The sequence below is a fragment of the Castor canadensis genome, chromosome 8, assembly GCF_047511655.1.
Source record: "Castor canadensis chromosome 8, mCasCan1.hap1v2, whole genome shotgun sequence".
Lineage (NCBI taxonomy): Eukaryota > Metazoa > Chordata > Mammalia > Rodentia > Castoridae > Castor > Castor canadensis.
Genome location: NC_133393.1, coordinates 33600346 through 33617935, shown reverse-complemented (window position 1 = coordinate 33617935; position 17590 = coordinate 33600346). Strand labels below are relative to the sequence as shown.

Sequence of the window (17590 nt, the reverse complement as noted above, 5' to 3'; positions counted from 1 at the left end):
TTACTCTGAAGATTCTTTACCCATCCATGTGGGCTCCTGTCAAACAAGACCACAGTCCCATTTTCTGCTTTGGGCACTTTACCAGTACACTTGTTGGTTATTGATGTGATCAAAACTACTTTGCTGTGGGTACTTACTACCTTAGGAGTTAGGTGAGTGCATTGCTGTTTACTGGGGTTATCTGTGAGGGATTATGGTGATGTTACTCCATTACTATCTTGCCATCATGACCATCATGAAAATCACTTTTTTTTAATTTATAGTACCTGGGTTTGAACTCAGGGTCTCACATTTGCTAGATAGATGTTCAGCCACTGATCCTCTCCAACAGCCCTTTTGCTCTGACTGATAATTTGTGCCTATTTGCCAACCATTCTACTCCTTGAAGTACACTCTCAGCACTATGGCTTCAGGTATGAACTTTAAGACTAGGGTCTGTTGTAAACCAAGGAAAGAAATTGTAATGAATGAATATATGGAGAGAAAGTAAAAAGTCTCCTCAGCAGACAGAAAGAGATGCCAGTTTTAGAGCACTCTTTCTTCAGAAGCCTTGACAAGCTGAGATATATTCCAGACAATATGATTATCTGTTTTGGAGTGACTATGCTTTTTGCTTCTTCCAAATTTAAATATGTTTTATTTCTTCATTAATTTTCTCTACAAATGTATAGAGAGAAAGATTGTAATTTTGTTTACTTTTGTAGGCTACTTGTAAACTTTCACTGTTCCTTGAGATTTAAATCCTTGCAGAGAGGAATCTACTGTAAAATTTGGATTATTATTAAGCAGTACATGAATTGTTGATGGACAATTAAAGGGCTAATGATAATTACTTAATTGAGCTTACAAAATTTTATATATGCATATGAAGAGTGATACATACAATTTTATTCCCAACTCCTTGTGGTCATGTAAAAGCTTTGATTTAAACTGTATGTGGGATAAATAATTTTTATGATTGATAAACATGGATGATAGTAGTATGTGTGTATGCAGAATTCATTATTCTTGACAGTTTGAAAATGAATGTTCTTATCCTTTAGGGAATGAAATAATATGTAGTTTTTGTTTTATATTCACTTTAGTCTTTTTTCACTTACAGCTTGTATGAATTTTAAATGCCATACTATTATAACAGTAATATATGTACTAAATATTTACATAATGTTATACTGATAGGGTTCTATAAAATCAAAATAAGTTGAAGAATAGTGCTTTACATAATAGAAGATTTTCAAAGTACACTTTTAAAAATTTTACCTAATGGGGGAGTTTACCTCAAAATAATTCACATAATTTTTAGTTCAATTGAACAAAGGTAGGAAGTTCAAAATATTCACCTTTGAATAAGTTTGAAGAACACACTTGACATTGGGAAGTATACAAAGAAATCTAACTGCTTTGGAAAAATTGATTCTGGGATACAATAGAACACATGTATGTCTGAATTAATAGGGCAATATTGGTGGTTGCATTTCTTATGGCTTCTAACTAATACAGTAAGAGCAGTGCCCTCTCTCTGCCATACTGCTTAAATTTTTTATCTTGCCCTATTTTTTTGCTAGCATATTTCACAATATACTTCTAGTCATATTTCTTGTCTTTTTCAGTCTTCTCCCAGCTGAAATGTAAGTCCATGTCCACAGGTGCCTCCATCTGCTTTGCTTGTTAATATGTACTGAACAATTACAATAGTGCCTGAATAAAGTGACAATTAGATAGTTATTAGTTGAGTGACCAATAACAGGGTCCTGGGTTGACCTCAAATTTTGGTTTTAATGGATCTTATTAGCAATCATGCTGACCTATTCCTCAGTTAATGCTAAGAGATTAGGGCAATTTCTGTTCTCTTTCTTGCATAAATGAAAACTAAATTTAGAGATAATTGTTTAAATCTGTTATGTTAACTAGAATATACTCTTAAAACTGCACTTTTTTATTCAAAAGATACTACTTTTTGACTTACTACAATTAAGTGTGATGAGTGATTCTGAGACTTTGATTTCAAAATAATTTTTAAAGTGTTGAGTGGAGTATTCCTTTCAGTGTGAATTCATACAGAGTTTTCAGTGAAGGAGCCACCCTGAATTAGCCTCACCTGCTCCCTTCATGTTCATATGGTATGCAAGTGTGAGCCTGTTTTCCTCTTGCTTATGCATTGCTCTCTAAATGTCATCCATTTGTTCGTTTCATTTTTTTGGTACTTTGTATTCAAACAGGTTGTGATTGTGGAAAAGATTTCTAAGTGGCAGAGGCAATTGCGGTTACGTACTAAACATTTTGTGTATATACTGGAGAGGATCATTCTGCTATTGAAGTTTAATTTTCAAGATATTACAAAGCCTTAATGGGCAGTAATTGTAGCTCACACCTGTAAGTTCAGGTACTCAGGAGATAGAGGTTGGAGGATCACAAAACTGAAACTTGATGAGAAAAGCAGAAGATCCTATCTGAAAAACAAGCTACAAAAAAAAAAAAAAAAAAAAAAGGCAAAAGTGGTAGAAGATTTTCCCACCAAGCAAGAGGCCCTCAGTTCAATCTCTGTTATTGCCTCCCATTTCTTCCAAAAAGCTTTTCAGTTTCAGGAGTCATTAAATAGGAATATTATTGTAGTGTAAGATTCTAAATTTTTTTTTCTTAAGTTGTGATTTTCTGATCATTTGCTGAGAGTAAGATGTGAAGAAATACTCAGGGGTGTATTGGGAAGAAAGGTTCATTGATAGTGACAAAATACCTGAGATAATCAGGTTAAAGGGAGGAAGGTATATTTTGGCTTATGGTTTCAGTCAATGGTCACATGGCCCTATTGATTTGGATTTGTGGCAAGTTAGCATGTCATGTAGCAGCACTTTGTAGAGGACAACTATTCACCTCATGGCAGAGAGAGTGTGGGGGAACCAGGTCCTAATATCTCCTCAAAGGGCCAGCCCCACACATTTGGTTCCCTAACTTCCACTAGGACTCAATCCTAAAGTTTCTATCATCTCCTAATGGTGCCACAGGCTGGGGACCAAGCTTCAAAAATGGGTCAAATTATAACAAAGGGAATTTAAAAAAACACTAAGAGCAAGTACACAAAAGTTGAAAGTAGACATTGTTTATGGTTTCTTTTTTAAAAATTAAGACTATCTCTAAAGAAATGGCTTTATACTATATGTTTTATTAATGTGCTGAAAGAGACAAGTGACTTACCATTTGTTATAGGGCAGTATAAATTCCTTTGTTCTGGTATATTGTATAGTCTCAATGAGACTTTTGAATGTACTCATTGCTCTTTTGCTTAAGTAACTTAATATTTTCAATGATTTCTGGTACAAAGCCAATGAAATACAGGAAAACAGAGTTCATATCCATTTGTACAAGAAGTTCCTTTATTTCTTCCTCTCTTGGCGTTCCAATCATTTGTATATTCATCTAGTCTCAAGTTGTTACATGTCTTTGACTCTTCTGTCTCCCAAATACATTCCCTCCAAAGAGTCAAAACCTGTTGATTTTCTCATGTGCACCACTTTCTTTGCTTCCTTCCTCTTGGCAGAACTCTCAATTATGTTCTTATATATATTGTCATAATGGTATTTTACTTGTTCTGTACCCCTCATTTTTCTACCAAACCCACACTTCCAAAACCAGATTAATTCTGTTTTCCAATTCTTGCTATATTGTTTTCTTACACTAAAATGTAGTGTTTTTGTTGTTTCAGAGGATAAGTACAAATTCTCCAAATTGACCTAAATCATCCTCCACAATTCAAAAAGAATTGTGAGCAGTGCTTTCACCATTATTGCCCTACAATATCCTGTACAGCATATTAATGTGTTATCAAATGTCTTTAAAAATGAACATTTCTTATAAGTTTATAATAAGTGCTCCTTTTTAAACAATGTCTAGTGCAAATGTGATTACCTATTGATTCCTTTGAATGTTACATGTATTAACATCTCAGTTTCTTTTGTTCAAGTTGTAGGCTCTGCCTACATTGTAAAAATGATTATAAAAGAAATGGAAAATATGCTATCTTCCTGTTTTGGTCTATCAGTATTCTACTAAGCCCTCAAAATTCCATCTCAAAGCTCCCACAATGGTGCCACTATGGACAATCTTCCTTGTTCTCACATCCAGATGCTTCCTGGCTACTCTTTGACATAAGTATAGTCATTTGCATATTTATCTAATACTCTCTGAAACTTCAGAGGAAACCCTTAGAAAACAGATTTTTCTTACCTCTCTTTTAGTTTTTACAGTGACAATACTATGTGAGTACTAGACTATGAGATCAATGAATTAATAGGGTTAGTTTGTTTCTGTGTTACACCATTGCTGTCATGTGGAAAACCATAGAAGAAGTAAGTCTACTCACTCTGGCTGGAAAAGGGGTGATTGACATATTCTTCTCAATATTCTCTCTCTCTCATTACCTCTTACAACAGTATTACACACCTACGGCTCTGCTCAATCTTGTCTGAAAATTACAATATTCAGTTTCCATTTCAAAGTTAAGGAGAGGCCTTTTCTATCAACTGAGTAGTTTACTTGAAGCCTTAAATTCATGCTTGGAATAAACACTTTGTAAAAGAAAAGTATGTGAAATGGAATTAGGCTGATGGTGAACTTACATTTTATACAATTTTACTGTCACTCAATGCAAAATTTCACTCCTGATAAATGCCATCATCTCTGTGGAAATATCTAGCAATTGATGGCAAAGAAGCTAAGTTAGAAACTTAATTGAATTAAATGTTTTCAACATAAATAACTTAGAAATAAAGAATATGCAGGTTCTCCCATACTCTCCTGCTTATTGAGTGAAGGCATCGATACTTTATGTGTATTCAAGAGGTAAGAGAGGCGTGATAGTTTGGTTTGGGATAGGGCTTTCTTATGTGTTCTGAAAGGTGTGGGTAATTACAGTTAGAGACAGAAGTAAGATTCAGATCAACATAACCCTCCTTATGGAAAAAAGAGATTGGTTATTGTTGGAAAATGTTCTTTTTAGTATGGGAAAATTTTAGCATCATTATTACCTGAAAAAGAGTTGGAAAATTGCTTTGAATAATGACCAGCAGAAATGCCAAGTTCTGCTCGTGCTGAGAACTATAACACCTCAATTGATTAAGGCAAAGGATATTCCTAAAACATACAAAAATTTCGGGAAAGACAGAAGAGGGAAGTAAAAGGAAAACAGTGGATGCTATTTGTTTTCAGATCTAATGATTGAGATTGACATAGTTTTCCACAAAGTTCAGTATGCTAACTGCATCTTATCATACACATTCTATCTTTCATTCATTTTCTTTCTTCTTATCTTTCCTCCTCCCCTATGTCTCTCTCTAGCTTTTCCTTTATTCCACCCCTTCATATCATTATTTAATATCTATCAGCATGTAGAATGAGATGTTTTGCATGTGTACTGTCTAGAAATCTCAGTGGAAACCAACACCCTCCTTCAAAACCCCTCTGGGAATCCCACTACCTTCAAGGAGACTGGGCCTTTCCATCAGCCCTCATGCTAGCTTGTTTAAAGGGTGGTGAGTAAGCTGAGCCACCCTCATTCAATCAATTCTACCCACACTGAATCAGCAGAACATTACAGATTTTTAGGTATTGAATGTGGGAGTTATCATTTAGTGGCCTTTAGAGAATACTGCAAGGCTGCCTCTCTAAAATAATTGTTGATAGAGATAATTACTCATGGGATTCCAAAGAAGGGAAGAATGGTGTCTCATTCCTCAGGTGACTGTCTGCTCTTGAACTCTATATTCTGATCCTCTGTATGTTAATATGAACAGGTGAAGAGATTTGTGGAGGTCTAAGAGAGGGCTCTGCAGTGATTTGGGTTTATTGCTACTCTATTGCTTAGAGTGGTTATGATGCATGAATTTCCTGTGAGTTAGCTGGAACATTGCTGACTTTGTGACAATTTTTTTAGTAGGGTGAATTTAGGGTAAGTGACCAGCAGCAGAGGCTGTAAAGGATACTACAGAGGGCAGAGCTGTGGGGTAGATAGGAGAATCAAGCCAAGGCAATTCTGCTGAAAAACACAGTAGTGTACCCCACAGGAGAGACACACTTGTCACTCAGAAGAAATTCAAGTCCAGTGCCTGTCAGCAATGAGAAGTCTATCACAGTACCTCATAAGACAGTGCTGTCAGAAATTGTTATTTTTCCTAATTGTGTATCTTATCCTGACATTGAGAAGAATGGAAGTTCAAGAAGAAGAGAAAGAAACATGTTCAGTTACTGACCACATCAGCTTTCCTGTTATGTCCTTTAAGCCATAAAAGGAAGAGGGTAAAATATTAAATATTCTGAATATGAGATGGGGTTGAAACTTGAGTGAAGAGGTCTTATGAAACGCAGAGTGACTAAAATGCATGGAATGTGTCCAGGATGATGCTAAAGGAATGGGAACTCGTGAAGCATGGTTGGAAAAGCTATTGAAGAAAGCTAGGGTCATTTTATATGATTGCATCCTAACTATTTTTAGACTTTGCCATTGCAGAGCACTAGCAGTGTCTATCTCACCACTGTGAAAGTTAGCTCACAGAACGTGGTGACTTTCATAAAGCATCCTGAGGATTCAGTGCTCTTGATGGGATTGTTATGAATGGTAATGAAACTTTTGAATTACAATAATGACACATATTAACTTACTGTGGTTCTAAAGTAAAGTGTTAGTTGTCTTATTTGCAATCCTTGTTTCTCTTATTTGTCACATGTTTTGCTAGGAACTTCTCAATGGTTGTGATAGAGTTTTTTATTTTTGATTTTCCATTAAATGAAAAAAAGGAAACTGGCAAATTGCTTTTTTTGATTTTGCACTTGTAAAGAGTCAGTTTTTATTTGTTTATGTAGAGACCCATTACGCCCAAGCACACATTAAAAAGTTGTAAAACTAAAAGAAGCTTGTCAAGAGGTACATCCATGCGAGCCATCTCAGACATAGAGGGGATGGATGTGGGATTAGCAGCTGCCTTCATGGACAACTTTGCACTTCAGGATCTTGAGATAATTGTCAACTTTATTTGTATCCCTGCGTAGGCAGTGGAACAGGTTATAAAATCCCACAAGGCGAGAGTTTTTGTCACCCTTCTGCAGTGATGAAAGTCCAGACCAGGCAGCGAAGATGTCATCATTTACAACTCCAGGTTCAACCTAGCCACAAAAAAGATAGTCACTTATTATTCATACTATTAGTATTTGCTTATACCCATTCCTTTTAATAGTTTTATTATGATTGAAGATGATATAGGAATGGAAAACATATGCCAAGTGCATGGATTTTTGTGTTTCTGGATCAGCGTGTCATAAATCTAAAAGTACGACATATGTATAAGTTTTCTGGCATATGAGATATCACAGGTAAATTATGTTTTTATAGGAGTAGATAGATGGAAAAGCAGGAAGTTGCTGTTACTAAATACACTTGGCTTTGTCCAAGAGACAATGGAAAAGCTACTATCTGTTGTCTTATTTGAGTGACTTTTACATTTCCCAAATCTTGTCCCTAGCATGGCCTCTGTACTTTAGTCCTTCTGGTAGTTCACCATGTATCTTTTCCTTCCTTTAAATTGAATCCATTGTTCAGAGAATGTATGTAGTGAAATCTTAGAAACAATGAGGAATGCACCGAATGCATGAAGATGCAGATAATCTGATGATGAGTATAGTGAAGATCTACTGAAGTAGTCAAGGAGTCTTTCATTTCAATCAGTAAAATTACATTCCAAACTTCCATAAACAATAATTGTGGTTTTTTTTTTTTTAGTTCTCTGGGGTGGAAGGTAGTGGGCAAAGGATGGTACTTCTAGAAACCCCTCAGTGGTGAGGACTATATGCTAAGGCATGAATAGGATTACAAAAAGAACCTGCCAAAGAGCTTGAGAGAGGCTCACAGTGTGTACCTGTTATCTGTATAGGACTTAGCCAGTGGGAATCTTCAGAGATCTTAGAGAAAAGGAACTATCTTGGCACCTTTAAGGATGTCTGAGTTACAGAGTCTACTAGGTACCAGTTTGAGATAATTGTAGACCTTGATTTGCAGAACTTTCTCTTACAGACTAAACTCATTTTTTATATATCGGATTACCTATCAGAATTTAAAGTGTGCATGTGTGTTGACTGGATTTAAGCTTTTTATATTTGATGAACTGTTTGTTGAGAAAATTGTTGAGAATATTTACTGTGCGAGATATAATGACATCAACATAATTAAATAAAGAAGTGGGAGGAAAAAAGGAACAGAAATATAAAGCATTATGGAACAAATTATCTACAGTAGATAGTAGTCTTATACTAATAAAGAAAATAAATTGAAAATCAAGGTGTTTATTTCATAGGTTGCTGGGTTAATGTGTTCTTTGTATTTATTGTGTTTTTGCTCAGATTTGTACTCTTCTCCCATGAAAATGACAAAAATGACACATGATACCAGGTACTTAGTACACAAAAAGAAGTATAAAATTGCTTGTGCTATTATTCTTATAGCCATATGTATTCCTTTAGATGACACAATATTTCTGAAAATTTCAGAAAACTGGAATCTCACTAAAGTTGAAATTATGCTATCTAAACAGAGATACATACTGAAAATACTAATTTAATCTAAATATGATGAATTATTTGGAATGATTATTTATAATGATATTGGTTTAGTTTGGATCCCCAAACAAAACAAAATTTCGGGTGAAATATTTTTCTATATGTTATGAAATAAGGAAGATTCCAGAAAAGACACACTCTTCCTTTTGTTATATCTAGTATTGTGAGACAACATTGAAGCTATGACTTCCTCTTTTCAGTCTTTCCTTAGTGATGGGACAGGGTGGGAGCTACAGTTCAGTGTGATTTAGATTTTCTCCTTTTTTTCTTCCTACTCTAATCCTCTGGTGAAGTGAATGGAGACAGAATCTGAGCAGCCTTTCAATGCATGCATCCTGAGATACTTTGAAGAAAGCATTTATCTTGCATATTCTATTCTCTGGAAAATATTTAACCCCACTCCCCTGGATCCAACACTGTGGATGACTAAGCCCTTGTCTAGTCATCTACACCAATGGGATGCCTAAATTTGTTCTAGCAAAGTGAAGAATTTAAACCCATTTCCCATCACAGAGGTTGCCTCTTTCATTGATGAGAAAATCAAAGAAGTATCAAAGATTGCTCACCTGTTTGATTATCTTCTCCACTCCCTCTTGAAGTTGATGGGTTTTATACTCAATCTCTTGGACTCTTCTAATCATATCCGCTGGGAATTCTTTCATATCCCTCACTGTGGTGGTCAGGTGCTGCAGAGGGTCTTCCCAGGAGCGCAATAAGCCTCGGACCGTATTCAGAAGTGTTCCAGACTGATCAACCACATTGAACATCACATTAAAGGAAGTGAAATACAGCAGGGTTGGTAACATGTAATTTTGTGGAGAAGTGTACTAAAATATCTCTGTCTTGTTCCTATGTGTATATAAAAATTTTCTCTAAATAGTACTATTTTTAGTTATGCAAAGTGTAAGTTGTAGTTAAAGTTACAAAACTGGTTTACTTAAAGAACTGACTATATTTGTGGAGGTATTTGTATATATATATGTATATATATAAATATACGTATGATGTTTACTTTAAACTATGTTTAGACTGGTTAGGGCATTATTCCAGAAGGGATAGATTAAAACAATAAAAAACTGGAGCTCGTTTGATATGTAGATTTTGTTGTCATCAGAACAGAGACTACAGTTGCTGCTGAAAGAAACATAACATTTTGTAGGACCTGCTTGGTAAGGTGTGTTTCAATTAAGATGCAGCATGAGATAGAAGAGTCAGGGAAGAATGAGAATGTAAGTGTTAGAGAAGCAGAAGTAGAATCAGAAGAGTCTTGAAAATCTAGACAAGAGGGCTCAAATCATTCAGTGATCAGTGATGTAATGTGCTCTCAATGGAGGAGCATTACATAACTGCACTTGCATTTCTTACATCTATCCTATGTGAATATTTACTCATGGATGTTCAACTCACCCGACACATTCCTACTCTATGATATATGCAATCTTAGGTATAAGGCATTGGGTGAAATGTTGTCCTCTGCATGCACAATTTATAGATCTACTGCAAGCTTACCTAGTATTTGTTTTTACTTATAATTGATCAGCTACATTATGTAAACTTTCTTAGATTGCATTCTTTTCCTCCATTTCTCTCTGCACATGTGATTACTATACTTATTTTAGTGACTCTGATAATTTATAGTACAGCAACCCCAGAATGCTGCCTCAGCTGTTTTGGTGAAAAACCTGGGCTTAAGACTTACCTCGGTATTTAGGGCTTGGTCCTTGTCTGCTGGAGTAGGAATCGAAGATGTGTGGCAGCTGTTGATGGCCCTGGAAATGAACTCCGGTCCAGTGGAGTATGTTTTTTGCTAGAAATTATATAGAAAATTCTATTAGTTATAGCTTGGAAATTGAATAAGCTAATCCATTAGCAAAATATTCATACAGTTGATAGATGTATAATTTTCTCAAAAAGAGCACTGCATAATATTGAACCCAAGAAATTAACAAACAAGTCCTTTTGCCTACTTTTTTTGTGATTAGTGTATAATTTCATTTTTTTCATCTAACTTTCCAAACCTTTAAACTTCTTCTCTTCTTTACTGTACCCATATTGTCACAACCTTCCTTTCATCTTTCCTACTGGTTGCTATTTGAAAAGCAAAGACAAAATACTGCCAAACTACAAACCATCAAGTGTTTTAAATACCAAACACCAAAGTACATAAATATCTATGTTTTTCCATTTAAACTTTCATTTCTTGTGTGTCCAACAGATATGCTTCTTTTAAGTAGACATTATAAAATTACAATTTTTCTTTCAATTACCTCTGAATACACATAGCTGTACCTCATCATGTTTATCATAAAATCAAAATACAATATTACTTGTTCTGACAAAATAAGTCAAAGTAACAGAAGATAACATTTTGGGAAATATTTAGAAGTGAACAGATTAAAAATGGAAAAAAAGAGTAAACTTTATGATTTAAAACTAATATTTGACAAAAGTGAAAATTTAAATGGATTACTAGGAAGATGTTAAAGATAAAGGATGGTCAGTCAAAAATGAGGAATAAAAGAAAAACTAGTGAGTGAAAATAATTTTATGAATATATATTTATTGCAAATATTGAGTCATATTCTCTGGAGGCCCAATGATATACTGAAGCCCTAATCTTTTGTGGGCCCCAAGACTTACCTAGAATACTAAATTACAGATTTCAAAGTATCAAAGTACCTTCATCAGGAAGAAAAACTCTGTTTCCAGTTGTAAACCAGCCTTTGTGCTGTAATTATCAATTCATGCACTGGAAATCTTAAAACAATGATTCCTAGCATTTTGGGATTTCTGAAAAGCCATTTGTTTTTAATTGGTTTTTTCCCACCTGACATGGCTTCAGTTCAGCCTAACTCTATTCCATCCACCCAATTCACTGCAATGCAATTCTCGTTTATTGAATATCTACAGTATGCCGAATACAGATTGCCCAGGTTGCTGGCTTCTAAGAACAAAAAGTATCGATGCTCTTCTTCTTACCTAAAAAAGGCTTTACTCCTGGTGTTTAAAATTAAAAAAAAAAAAGAAATAAGAGAAACTTCAGTAAATGGACAATAATCATTGCATTCTTTGAGACTCTTTGAGCTTTCATGAAACTTGGGGTTTTCTCCTTTTCTCACCTTTTATTACCTGATGCCTTCTTTTACTTATTAAGATTTGTTATTTGCAATTTGATTCATGAGATTTACTTTATTAAATTTCATACAGTCCTGTCATTGGCATGAAGGCTTCTTTGGGAAGAAGCAATGAGTGAGATACTTACAAAGTCCCTGAATGTGTCTTCAGCAACTTTATAGATGTTGTCAGACAGGGCGACTGCACGGGTGAACAGGTCTTGGAGGCTCAAGCGGCAGTTCGCAGCCCCACCTGCACAGGCAGGGCTGGCAGCCACATTCTTGCAGAGAAGGAGGTTTAACACCAGCAGCAGCAGGAGTGATCCTGTGTAAACAAAAACACAACCCACTTTGAGATGATCTATTCTGCCGAGGTTATCAGATGTAATTCTGCTGTGGGAAACTTTCTCCCTCAGCACTGTCCTTTTCTACAGGAATTGCTAGTATAGTTGGGGTGGGAGAAGAAGCAACACCTTCCACTGTGTCAATTTAGATATATAATTGTATTTGTACAGATATGTAGTTTGAGAAGTGGGTGACTTCCTGCATTTCTGTATTGCTTCCACAAGGACTTCTATACTTTGTAAACATTTTGAGTCTAAATTAATCTTGAAGCAGGATGTTTAAGTCATTCTCTGAAGATAATTTAAAGTTGGGTATCTCTGCAGATTTTTGGTGGTCAGAGTTTATAATTATTTAAGCCAATGTCCGATATTTGCATTTCAGTCACTAATGTGACAAAGACAGTGCAGGTCATCGGTGCATTTTTTCTTCAAGCCTGAGAAAAATAAACTCATGATTGCTTGATTGCTAATATGGATTATGAAAAGAATCCTATCATAAAAATGATGTTGTAGGCTAGGTTTGCTAACTTACCGTAATAATCCACACATTTGTCTGCTACTTTGCTAAAAGCTTCAAATTTTTTCTTTCTAAATTTTAGCTTTAAAATACTCCTGTGAAATGTTCTGGGCCTCCATAATTATCACTAAATTACATTGATGAAATAGAAGGCTTAGGGAGGTTAAATGATTCCCCTCTCTTTATTAGCAGATAGGGCAGGCAGAACACCAACACCCTGGTCTATTTCTTGAACTTGTCACATCATATACACCTGTGGGCCCTCACTTTGCATGTGTATCAGGGACCACATCATTATTCCTGAGACTCAGTGTTTGTAGAGGTTGTTACTATTACTTTTAAAGAACAACACTCTGCCTTGATTATATGGTAACAGAGGACCTAGGTAACTTGATTTTATCCCGTTTTCCTACTCTATTAAACACCCACATTAAAAATCTTGTCAACAATCAGTGGTGGTTTTATCATCACTTTGCTGCCTCAGAAGATGGACAGGTAACAATCTTTAACATATCAATAATTTCCACTGTCAAAAGGAGGGAAACAGCTCATATGTGCCAAATAATATCACTCTTTAACATAGAGACATAATTTCAAGAACTTCTGATATAAAAATGTGTTTCTCAGTTCCATAGAATCTTTGAGAGATGTAATTGGAAATATCTAAGATAAAATAATGTAACATTAAAGACTCATATGTGAAATAAAAACCTAACTCCAAGTACCCAAAGTAAATATAAATATACTTAATAATTGTTTGGTTTATAATGTAACTAAACAAATTATTAGGTACAAAATTAAAATAATTTTGTGAGATAATTCACATTAGAGCTCTTTCAGTTTTCAAAAACCTATTCTTCTAAAATTTGTTGAAAGTATGTTATAGTTATATAATGTATTGTACTATTGTATAATGTTTTGTCTACATGTATAAAAGAATTGTGCTTTGAAAATAGAGAATGCAGATTAGTACTCTAGGAAATTCCTACCTGAATATTCTTTAATGCCTAGAACATTTTTTGTTTGTGTTTATTATCTGTGGGATTTTTGTAGTCTAAGATGAGATAAAATAGATAAATATTTCTATTTTTCATTTCATAAAACAAATTTTGTTTTTAGTAGTATTTTATTTCCTTTCAAATGTCACTAAGGTGTGGAGGAGTGCTCCAAGGGGTGGAACGCCTGCCTTGCAAGTATGAGGTCCTGAATTCAAACCCCAGTACTGCCAAGATAAACAAAAAGAAAAAAAATGAAAACACAAAAGAAAATATCACCAAGAAAGTATAGGCTATCTATTAGCCCTTATGTGTTTTTCCTTGTGAAATGTCATTTGGCTTGAAGCAAATTGACAAAGCAGTATGAGATACATATGTGCTATCATTGTCTGCATTATGACTCAGAATTGTTTCATCAAGTTGATTCAAATGGTGTAATTCACATAAGAGATCTGGGACCCAGAAAGTTTTAACTTTTTTCTTCTGATGTATGATAGTTGGGATGTATAAACTCTTGAGGTCTTATTCTAGTATAGTTCTTGATCTCAGAATCATTGGCCTTATGAGTTTGGTTATTCCGTGTTCGTGGAGCTGTCCTAGAAGAATGCATTGTAGGATGTTTATCAGCCTCCCTGGTTTCTACCTACTGGATACCAGTATTATCTTCCCTTTTCCTGCCTTACCTCAATTAAGACAATGCAAAATGTCTCTGGGAGAAGGAGAATCCCCTATTCAAGAATGACTGATCTGTTCCATTTTGCCCTCGTACAATTGCTTTCTAGAATAATGATTTGAAGTTTCTTATAAATCCTGTGTGCCTTAAACTTCTTGTTATTACTTAAAATTTCCCATTAGTTTCCCTCAAACACCAGATTGTTCACAAAGCCATTGAGCAGTTGGACATACCTTTCCATGATGACTGCTTGCTGTCCATGGTGGTGGTCATTGCAGGAACACACTTCACCAGAGAAGACCTGGGAGTTGGATAGATTTCTCTTGTGAAGATGTTGGCTTATAAACCTTTGACATGTTTATGAATATATTTAATCAGACATTCTCCTCCCCTTGCCAGTAACCCATTTCCATCATTAAGATTTCCCCCATAATTTCAAACACCAAATGCTATTTTATTTCTTATTCATATTTAGGAAGACATACTAGCCAGAAATGAAGGATGTTGATTAATTATAGTGGAAGAAATTAAGAAAACTGATGAAGGTGAGCTCTTTAGAGTAGTTTGGCATAGAAGACTTATAAAACTATAGAACCAGTTACCTTAAAATTTACCTGTAGTTCTCTGCAGTTTCTTGAACATATAGCATTATATTTTGCTTAACATTACCTCATGTATGGTCAGTGGTAAAATTTTTCATTCAAGTTTGTTAAGTGAATTGAGTTTTAAAAATTTTTGTTCTACATACCAGAAGATACAGAATAAATTCCTATTATGCTCTGATTGAATGTCCTTGTTCTTACTTGCTTTTACAAATTCTATTTAGTCCATTTTAAAATTGACAAAGTATCTGTATCATATTTTGTTTTATCAAATGTATTCTCTCCTTTGTTTACCTTTAATATTTCCTTTGTTTTAAACATATATCTGTAGTGTATATAAATATATATACATATATATACACACACATAAAGTTGTAAGTTTATCTCTTTTTTGTATATTAAGTTGTATCATTATCCCAGTGAACAGTTTAATAAATAAAGGTGCAGAGATACTAAAAATAAAGTGTATGGAAGAAATAATTCATCTACAGTCAGGTTAGATGCAAGGATATTGTTTCAAGACAAATTTGGATGGATGTGAGGAAGACAAAGAAGTGAAACCTTTATACTTATTGATGTTTACCCACATCTAAGATAAGCAAGCAATCAACCCTGACCCTAGAGAAATTATTTTGAAGAAAAATTAGTAGTTATTCAGGGCAAATGCATACATTGAACATACATATATTTAAAAAGATCATAATACAACATGTAATAAACTTCAATTCTAGGCAATTATTTCCACTCTTTCCTATTGGTTTATAAACTGTTACTAACTAACTTATGCCCCATCTACTTTCCTTGACTTTAGCTCACTCTGGGGCAAGATGACAAAAATAATCTTTTTCCATTGGCTCAGAAGCTCTATTACCTCTTAGACAATTCCTAAATTAAATGATTATATGAATAAGAATGAATCATTGGTGACTTCCTCTAATTTTTAAGTACATGCATCTATATCAGGCAAAAACTTTCAATTTTAGTGTCTTTGAGAGAAGACTGACAGATGAGGAAATTTAAAAAGTTATCCCTTTCCATGGTATTTGCTTTTTCTGAAACTGTTAGTGCCACCATGTGCTTTAACAATTATCTAAGTGCTTTTATGGAGCACTTAACAAAGAATCTTAACAAAGAATAATGCATGTGAGGAACTACTTTTTCTTCTTGTGTTAGATTAAGCAATGCTAGATTTTGAATCATAACCATCAATGTGATGATTGATAGGCTGTATCAATCTAAAAGTGGATATGTGATTCTATAAACTTATTCTGTGTATATATTTCTCCCTAGACAAGGAAAGTCTGAATTATTAAAACCAGATCTGTATAGTAGAGACGTTCATGTTGTCCTAATTTACCCTTTCCCTGCAAAAACTTTTGTGTAAGCAAATATACTGTAATGATTGACAGTGATGGAGGCAGGGGCAAGATGGTGGACCAGAAGCATCTACCATTTTGACTCTCTCTCTTTTTGAGACAGTAAGCATACACAAGAAAGACTATGTTCTGAAGACAGAAAGAGGAAAAAAGCATTGGGAATCACAAAAGGGATGTCAGAACATCAGAAAAGCACAAAGAAAACTAGGCAACAGAGAAAGGCAGCAAACAGTTTTAAGCCCATCCTTGGCTCCCTGGGAGTCAAAGGGCAAGCTGAAGACCCAATCAAAAGTAAAAAGGGACCTGACAACAAACTGGAAAGTCTTGCTGCAAGATAAGCCCACACCTCCTTAAATCCAGTGAAGGGATTTGGAAGACAATGACTGTTCTGGTGTAGAAGGTTAGACCTTGTGAAGGAAGACAGTTTGTCACTCCCCTCATCTCAGTCTGCCATAGTAAGAAGACTTCTTGAGGAAGGGTTGATTTAGACTATTGTTTTGACCAAGATACTCTAGAGGCTTGAAAACAAGAAATAGTCATGGCTCAGAAAGAGTAGAGGGATACCCTATCAAAGAATGTTGGTGAACAAAGGCCATGAAAGATGGTCAAGGAGAGGGAGAGTGTCTTACCTGGTCCTGCAGAGAAGCAAGTGGGATCCACTGCAGTGAAGGATATACTGGTTGCAGGCCACATGCTGCCTTATAAAGACCAAGTCCAGTCACCTCAGGGTCACATGAAAACAAATGACCAGCATGATATTCAGCCTCCAGGCCCTGTCTTCAGGCCATCTGTGTTGGTTGCTAAGTGGGGCAGAGGCTTTTTGGACACCCTTTACCAGAAAACATCCTTCTTACTTCATATTATAGTTAGACATTAGATATCCAGAATGAGGAAAGTATATTGAAGGGTGCAAGACAGAAGTACAAAATCACCTTGAAAGGCAAACCTATCAGAGGCACAGCAGATTTCTCAACAGAACTTGAAAGGCAAAGAAGACATGGAATAATATATTTCTAGCCCTGAAAGAAGGTAACTGCCAACCTAGCTTACTGTACCTAGAAAAAATATTCTATATAATCAAAGGAGAAAGAAGAACCCTTCCTAATACTCTGCAATAAATAGAAACTAGGGCAATTCATGATCACTATGCCTGTACTGTAAAAGATACTTAAAAGAATTGTATTTTTCAACAATAATTCTAGATGTTAATGGTCTAAGTTCTCTGAAAGACACAGAGTAGGAAACTCATTTTTCTCAGATGCCCATGGAACATTCTCTGAAATCCATCATATCTTAGGACATTAATCAAGTCTCAGCCAATATGAGAAAATTCACATAATTTCCTATATTTTATTTGACCCCTACACAAATA

General features: G+C 35.0%; 1 protein-coding gene across 1 annotated transcript; it reads right to left on the bottom strand.

The window, feature by feature from the left end:
* Positions 1 to 6798: 6798 nt before the first annotated feature.
* LOC109677684 (prolactin-like) lies at positions 6799 to 16910 on the bottom strand. Its single transcript, XM_020153539.2, has 6 exons — positions 16848 to 16910; positions 14474 to 14541; positions 11861 to 12036; positions 10298 to 10405; positions 9165 to 9344; positions 6799 to 7152 (listed from the first exon to the last, which is right to left on the bottom strand). Exons 2-6 carry the CDS (start codon positions 14511 to 14513, stop codon positions 6961 to 6963), a joined length of 696 nt encoding a protein of 231 aa, XP_020009128.2. The 5' UTR covers positions 14514 to 14541; positions 16848 to 16910; the 3' UTR covers positions 6799 to 6960.
* Positions 16911 to 17590: the final 680 nt, after the last annotated feature.

What these genes read in the sequence shown, in the direction of transcription:
- LOC109677684 (XM_020153539.2), bottom strand. Translation starts at nt 14,513, where the DNA reads ATGACCACCACCATGGACAGCAAGCAGTCATCATGGAAAG. An exon ending in CAAGCAGTCATCATGGAAAG is followed by an intron (nt 12,037 to 14,473) that starts GTATGTCCAACT and finishes TTGTTTACACAG; the next exon opens with GATCACTCCTGCTGCTGCTG. An exon ending in ACCAAGCCCTAAATACCGAG is followed by an intron (nt 9,345 to 10,297) that starts GTAAGTCTTAAG and finishes GTGGTTGATCAG; the next exon opens with TCTGGAACACTTCTGAATAC.